The 8,250-nt window shown below is 50.0% G+C and overlaps 1 protein-coding gene across 1 annotated transcript; it reads right to left on the reverse strand.

Moving 5' to 3' along the window:
- Window positions 1-5,759: 5,759 nt before the first annotated feature.
- Window positions 5,760-7,419, reverse strand: TMEM89 (transmembrane protein 89). Its single transcript, XM_084752327.1, has 2 exons — window positions 6,654-7,419; window positions 5,760-6,131 (listed from the first exon to the last, which is right to left on the reverse strand). Exons 1-2 carry the CDS (start codon window positions 6,945-6,947, stop codon window positions 5,955-5,957), a joined length of 471 nt encoding a protein of 156 aa, XP_084608453.1. The 5' UTR covers window positions 6,948-7,419; the 3' UTR covers window positions 5,760-5,954.
- Between the last annotated feature and the right edge of the window lie 831 nt (window positions 7,420-8,250).

Genomic DNA, 8,250 nt, shown 5'->3' on the forward strand with positions numbered 1-8,250 from the left:
CTCTGGGTTCAAACCCCAGTACCATGTAAAGACAGCGGTGGCACATACCTATAACCCCAGCATTTGAAAGGTGGAGGCAAGAAAACCAGAAGTTCAAGGTCATCCTCAGGTATGTCGTGAGTTCAAGGAAAACCTGCAGTCAATGAGCCCATGTCTCACTATAATAATAATAATAATAGTAATAATAATAATAATAATAATAATAATAATAATAATAATAATAATGTGATTCTTAGGTAAATGTAATAGTGCATGTCTTTAATTCCAGCAGAGGCAGAGGCAGTGTGATTGTGGGGTTAAGGCCAGCCCGAACACCACAGTAAGGCCCTGTAGTAAAATACGCACAACAAGGCCAAGCATGGTGCCGCACACCTTCAGTCACAGCATTCAGAGGGCAGAGAAAGTTAAGTCTCTAGGAGTTCGAGGCCATCCTGGTCTACAAGGCAAATTCCAGGACAGCTAGGGCTATACAGTGAGATCCTATCTCAAAACAACAATTATATATACATGTATATATGTATATCCACACATGTACACGTGTAAACATCTATTCACACACACACACACATATATATATATATCACAAAAAACTTTCCATCATGACTATTTTGAGGGACAGTGCTGGGGAGTCAAACTTAGGGCAAACCCCCGCTTTAAGGAAGCACTCTGCCACCGAGTGCACCTCCAACCCAACAGTGGAATGTGTTAGGTGGCGTGACTCACCTCCACAGTGTCATGCAGCCATCCCACTTTTCCATTTCTAAGGTGTTTGCATCATCCCAGATCGAAACTCTAACCACTAAGTAATCTCTCGTTCTCTCCTTCCTCTATTCCTGGTCACCTCTAGTGAACTTTCCTGTGTGTAGGTACCTCAGAGAAGAGCAACACTACAGCGTTTGTCCTCTTGTATCTGGCTAATTTCACTCACCAAATTATCTTCAAGGTTTACCCACTTTGTACCATGCATCAGAAATTCAATATGGAGTCTGCAGCAGGGCTCGCAGGCTAAAGGTGCCTGTCCAAGTGTGCACCCACCAGAAATCAATTGTCAGCAGTTGATTTTCTCTTTCTACCATGTGAGTTTTGGGGATCAAGCTCATGTGGTCAGGTGGGGGCAGCAAATGCCTTTGTCCTTTATGCAGGTCATAGGACCCTTTCCTTTTTTTTATTTTTAATTTTTATTATTTTTATTTTTTTTCTATTTATTTTTTTAAATTAAATTTAAAAAAATTTTTTTTTCAAGACAGGGTTTCTCTGTGTAGCCTTGGCTGTCCTGGACTCACTTTGTAGACCGATTGTCTGTCACCTTGCTTGCCTGCATTTATGAGGACTCTGGGGCTACAGACTGTTCTTCACACAAGTGCTCCTTCATTCACAGAGCCATGTCCCCAGCTCCGTCAGTTTCTTTTAAAACAATTGGTTTCTTGTTTGCTTGTTTGTTTGTTTTCCTGTTTCTGTTTATTTGGTTTGGTTGAGACAAGATCTCCCTGTAAGGCCCTGACTGGCCTGGAACTAACGATGTAACCAGGTTGGCCTTCAACTTGTGATCCTCCTGCCTCTCACTCTAAGGTAGGGTCACCAAGCACCCCCACCCCACCCCACCCCCGTTCTCTACTATAAAAGGCTGCTTTGTGTACCCTCAATAGTCAATAGGAGGCGCCTACTGCAACTTGATATGCTCAGGCTGGCTGATATCCATAGGAGGTCTCCCCTTTTCTGAGGAAAAAGGGAGAAGAGGGGAGGGGGAGGGGAGAGAAGAGAGGGAGGGCTGGGAAGCTGCGATTGGGATGTAAAGTAAATTCATTAATTAAGTAATTATAAAGGAAATATGTTTTATGTTTAATCACATGTATATGTGTCTGGGTGTGTGAGCGCAGGCGCCTGCTAAGTGTAGAAAAGAAGGCCAGACGCCTGGGAGCTGGAGGTGCTGGTCTGCCATGGGTGTTGGGAACTTAGCTCAGGTCTTCTACAAGAGCAGTGTCATTGCTCCAGCCGGTAGGCACCCTGGCACCCTGGCACCCTTTGCCCCCCTCTTACAATATTTAGTTCTCAGTATCAATAGTCCCAGAGCTGGCGTCCTGAGTATCAAGCCTAATGCTTCTGGTCCTTAAGGGTTGCTGACTTCTGCTCGTTAAGAGCTAGGAGTGCTTGTCCCTGACTTTCCAAAGGGTCCCAAGAACAGGCAAAAGAGTCAGAAGTATCCCCCCCAACTCCCACTGGTGTCCCACAAGAACACCAAGCTACACAACCACAGCAGAATATATGCAGAGGGCTTAGCTCAGACCTGTACAGGCCCCGTGAGTGTTGTTTCAGTCTCTGTGAATCCCTAAACCCTGCTTAGCTGATTCTGTGGGAAGGCTGACACATTCCAATCCTTAGTGACTGTTGCCCACCAGGGCATCACCTGATTGTCCCTGCTTCTAACACAGATGCCACCTGAATCCTTGGGCCCTCAGTATAAAACAAAGGACCTTCTACTCAGAATCACTCTATCTCAGGTTTTTTTTTTTTCCTCCATTTTATTTTATTTTGTACTTACATTGGGCCCACCAAAATCACTCATAATAAACTCATTAATTTAAGAGCCTTCTCTCTAATTTCATCTGTAAAATTCCTTCTGCCATGCATTGTTGTAGGTACTAGGACATGGACTTTGTGGGGCCATGTTCTGCCTGCCACACCCACTCTAGGAACCACTGATCAAGGCTTCCTGCTCTCCACAGCACTGCCTTTCCCTCAAAATCAGAGTACCTTAGATCTGGCACAGGTTGAAGTCTGTGTCTCCACCAGGCGCTCACATGTGTCTGTCCTTCTGATGGATGCTTTCCGCCCCTCCTCTGATGCTGCCCCTCAGTCCTTAAGGTAGCAGACCGTAGCTGAGTAGTGTTCCCTGCATCAGAAGCCATTGGTGCCAAGTCAGTTTCACCATCAGCACCACCTCCACCTGTGAGTAGGTGGACGAGGACCCAGGTGTGCTGTGTACACAGGCACACACACATACCCACTGTGTAGGGCCAGCAAGCCGTAGGATGCAGCGGTAGATCTCCCAAAAGGCTGACGCAGCCTTGTCTCCCGTGTCCTTCACTTTCAGGCCTTGAGAAAAGCCCCACAAGAAAATCTGCGAATTTAAGATAACCCAGAAACAGGCCAGATGGCTTACTGGGTATAGGGGCTTCCAATTAGGCCTGGAATCAACCTGGGTTGGATGCCTGGAATCAATCTGGGTTGGATGCCTGGAATCAACCTGGGAGAAGGAGAGAACCAACTCCTGCAGGCTGTCTTCTCTCACATGTGCACACCATGGTAAACATGTATGCACAGTCACACACAGTCACACACACTCAGAATAAATAAGTCACTCTAAGATGACCTAACTGTGTGAAACATTTTAATTTGTTGTTGTTGTTATTTATAATTTGAGATAGGGTGTCACTATGTAGCTTTGGCTAGCCTAGAACTCACTGTGTAGATCAGACTGGCCTTAAATTCATAGGGATTCACCTGCCTCTGCCTCCTGAGTGCTGATATCAAAGGCCTGCACTACCACACCAGGCTGAAATTTATTTTAGCTTTTTTGCTTATTTGTTTTTCCGAGACAGGGTTTCTCTGTGTAGCCCTAGCTGGCCTGGAGCTCACAGAGATCCGCCTTGCCTCTGCCTGAGTGCTGGGACTAAAGGCGTGCGCCAAGCCCCCAGTTTTATGTGTGTCTGTCTGGGGTCCGCATGAATATGAGTGACCTTCAAGGCTACAGGCATATCAGACTCCTGGGACTGGAATTAGAGGTAATTGTCAGCCACCTGACATGGGTGCTGGGAACTGAATTCAGGTCCTCTGGAAGAGCAGTGCATACTTGTAACCACCAAGCCATCTCTCTTACCAAAATAAGTTATTTTGTTTGTTTGTCTTTTGAGACAGGGTTTCCCTGTGTAGTACTGGCTGTCCTGGACTCACTTTGCAGGCCAGGCTGGCCTCAAACTCACACAATCCACCTGCCTCTGCCTCCCGAGTGCTGGAATTAAAGGCGTGTGCCATCAGGCCCGGCTCAAAAATTTTAATGTATATTTGTGTGTCTATGTGTATGAGAAAGAAGGAGGGAGGGAAGGAGGGAGGGAGGGAGGGAGAGAGAGAGAGAGAGAGAGAGAGAGAGAGAGAGAGAGAGAGAGAGAGAACACATGAACAGTGTATGCATACACAGTGACCTTGTGGAGTTTTGGGAGTCAGTTCCTGTCCTTCCGCCTTGATTTGAGGCTGAGTCTCTCTTGTCTCTGTCACTATACTGTGTGTAGACCCAAGTGCTTCTCTCTCATCTAATAGAAGTGCTAGGCTTTTTGTTTGTTTGTTTGTTGTTTTGAGACAGGGTTTCTTTGTGTAGCCCTGGCTGTTCTGGAACTCTGTTCAGGCTGGCCTTGAACTCAGAGAGAGCCTCCTGAGTGCTGGGATTAAAGGTGTGTGCCACCACCGCCCTGCGAAGTGCTAGGCTTTTATCGGCATACCACTGCATCCAGCTTTTCACATGAGTTCCTGGGATCGAACTCATGTGGTCAGGTTTGCACAGCAAGTATTTTTATCAGCTGAGCCTTCTTCCCGCTCATAGTTACCTTATGTAGGAGCCATTACACCTTTAATCCCAGCACCTAGAAGGCAACCACAGAGAGAGTTCAAGACCAGCTTGGTCTATATGGTGAGATCTAGGTCACCAGGGCTACATACCAAGACCCTGTCTTAAAACAAAACAGAACAAAGCCAGTTGGTGATGGTGCCCGCCTTTAATCCTAGCTCTCAAGAGGCAGAGGCAGGAGGATCTCTGCGAGTTCCAGTCTGATCTATAGATGGAGTTCCAGGACAGTGAAGGCTACACAAAGAAACCCTGTCTCGAAAAATCAAACACAAACAAACAAAACCAAAATAAAACAAACGACCAAAACCAAAACCAGAACCTTTTTGTTCTTTTAAAGCCACACACATACAGCAGGCGCGCGCGCCCACGCACACACACACACACACACACACACACACACACAGCCTCTTTAAGTTTGTGATTGTTCTTATTTTGTTTCTTGTCAGAAAGATCAAAGTTGGCCTCGTGCACGCTAAGCACATGCTGTGCCACTGAGCCCCAGCCCCAGCCCTTTTCTGGTTATTTTGATTCTGTTTCTCGTTGAATCTGTAGTCAGAACCTCCTTTTCTAAAAGTGCCTGTTCCGCCGGGCATGGTGGCGCACACCTTTAAATCCCAGCACTCGGGAGGCAGAGGCAGGCGGATCGGATCGCTGTGAGTTCAAGGCCAGCCTGGTCTACAAAGTGAGTCCAGGACAGCCAAGGCTACACAGAGAGACCCTGTCTTGAAAAAACAAACAAACAAAGTGCCTGTTCCCTGGGATCACTCATGGTGGAGGGAGGGAAGGAGGAAGGGTCCTTTCAGATCGTTTACCTCTCACGCTTCTTACTGGGACCTTGGAGCTGCGCCAGCACCAGAGACTGTCTGAAGCTGCCACCCAAATAAGGGCAGCTAGGGATTCCTGAGTGGCCCGAGCTGGGAGTGAGGGTGGGGTTAGAGCCTGGAGGCTGCGTAGGAGTCAAGGATCTAAGGACTGCCAACTACTGGGGACCCAGAGCAGTGACCCCTTAGGGAGAGATACGCGAAGATAGAGAAAGAAGCCAAGCCAGCTGCTTTCTGGTGGAGGGTCTTAAGTCTGAGTTTACCCACCACTTCCCTGAGATGAGACAAGGGCAGGGCTGGAAACAAAAAGAGTGGATACGTTCGCGCTGAGCAGCCCCACTGGGCTGGGACTACGGCCCTCCTGCCCTGTGCACGGTAGCTTCAATGTGCCAGCCGTCTCTACCATTGGAAAGAGGCCCCAGGGTCTAGGCAGTCCCACAGACACACGCAGGCAGGCACTCCAGCTGACAACCAGAGAAAGAGAAGCAGAGGTGGGGGGGGGGGGAGCACCCAGACTAGGTGGGAATCCCTTTTATTTGGATTTGCTGCTGCGAAGCCAGGCGTTGCAGGTGGTTCTCAATGTGGGGCAGGATGGCATCCAGCATGTGAAGGACCCTGAGGACCAGGATGCGGTCGGAGCCAGTGACCTGCCGTTTCCAGAGTCTGCAGGGGCTGGAGGTCACCTGTGGGAGCTGAAATATAGGACCACCGTGAGAGTGGAGGGAGAGGGCGGGGGATAGGGGGTGGGGTTGGGGTGCAGGAATGGAGCTACACAGAGGGGATACGGGGCAGTGCCAAAGAGGATGGGAAGACAGGGTCACTGGGGATCTGCTAGAGGCTAGGTGGTCCTGGGGCCCATGGCGGCTGAGTGAAGAACAGGAATATGAAATGGGAGATGCTGCGGAGATGCAAGAATAGGACGGGGGCCGGGCGTGGTGGCGCACGCCTTTAATCCCAGCACTCGGGAGGCAGAGGCAGGCGGATCGCTGTGAGTTCGAGGCCAGCCTGGTCTACAAAGTGAGTCCAGGACAGCCAAGGCTACACAGAGAGACTCTGTCTCGAGAAAAAAAAAAAAAAAAAGAATAGGATGGGGGGGGCAAAGGGGGGGTGAGGACAGGGTCAGCCAGGAAGCCCAGGGGGCTCTAAGCCAGGCTGATAGGAGGAAGGCTTAACAGAGGCAGGGACGGTAGGGGACAGAGCAGTGCTGTGCTCACCTGACCCTTGGTGACCTGAGATCGCCACCGGCTCAACATCAGACGCCTGATGATCAGGATGGTGGTGGTGGTGAGTGTGATTCCAGCCACAGGGTAGATGCGATTTCTTCCCAGGGCCAGCCAGTAGCCAGGGCAGCTCAGACTGCTCCTGCAGCTATCCAGGCTATTTGGCTGGCAGCCCCAGGGCTGCAAGTCCAGCCCTACTTGGTACCAGAGGGGCCGTGACCAGGCATGGCTAGGGACAGGCATCACCAGCAGGAAGAGCGATGGCACTAAGAACAGCGAGGACAGCATGGCTGTGGCCACTGCGAGAGGACAAGGACGGCGGAACCCGGGTGCCTTGGCAACCGGCAAACACCCCTCCCCCGAGAGTCTGGCCAGCGCTGAGGCAGCCGGTTCCAGCTAGCCCCATGGCCTTTCAACTACAGTTTGGCCAGATGATGGGATGTCGGGGGCACGAGGGGGCGGGGTGTGTGCAATAAAATGCAGGTTTAGGGCCTGGGTCCCATTCTCCTAGGAGGAGTAGGTATGAAAGGATTACTTCTTACATACTGAACTCAAACTCAAGTACCATTCCTCCCTAATCTAAGCGCCCCACTGCCTTTAAGGTCAATGTTCTTTACTGGGCTAGCAACTGCCAAGCTGGTCAGACAGTGCAGGGGAGCCCCTCACGCCCAGCTCGGTTCCGATCAGCTTTGTGTACAACAAGCGCTCGCTCAAAAGTGTGGCTTCCTTGAAGGTTTCTGCTGGCTGCTGCCCCAGCCTCACCCAGGCTTCCCTCAACAGCCTTCCTTCCCTTCTAGAAAGTCACTTTTTCAAGCTTCATGTCCTGCGGTCACCCCCCCCCCCCGAGTGCCTTGGTGATATAGTCTGTTTTCCCTAGTATGACCTGACATTAGTTTCTTTAGAGAATTTCTGGCCATCTACACATTCAGCTTTATTCTCAAAGTATAAAAACACACCGGCTTCCTCCTAGCACCCATCCAAGGCCAGCCTGACAAGCCCTTGTTTGAGGTCTGCCTCTGGCTCCAAGTCTTCATTCAAACAATATTTACCAAGCACCCAAACCCGGTGCCAGGATGGCACGTAATAGAACAGACCAAAAACTCTGCCTTCCTGGGCTGAGGTTTCGGCGGGAGCACAGGTGGCTTGTAAACAGTATGGTGCCAGGCACGAGCAAAGGCCATGATAAAACAGGGCCAGGCAAGGGTGCCTGGGTGATTTGGAGGGCAGGGAGCCTCTGTCTACTGTTGGGACCTTGCCCAGTGTCTGGCACTGAGCCTGGCACCTGGAACGTCTCTGGTGAATAGTGAAATTCATGTGTTCTGGGCAGGTGATGTGAACATTGCATTGTTTTAGCCATTTCCGTGTGTAATATACCAGACAACTCACGAGGCCGCCATCGCCCCATCCCTCCCACCATGGCGGGGTCAGTGGCTCATAGGACCAACACATGCTCTGTTGATGTGTCATGCTGAAATCAGCCAGTCTTTGGCTGGCGGTGTGTGAGTAGGCAATTTGTAATACGGATTTCTAAATCCAGCAGCAGCAGAGCCTGTGAAAGGCTCGGTTCTTTAGCTGGGGGCTCAGGGGTTCA

This window comes from Acomys minous, assembly GCF_964271855.1.
Source record: "Acomys minous genome assembly, chromosome: 13".
Taxonomy (NCBI): Eukaryota; Metazoa; Chordata; class Mammalia; order Rodentia; family Muridae; genus Acomys; species Acomys minous.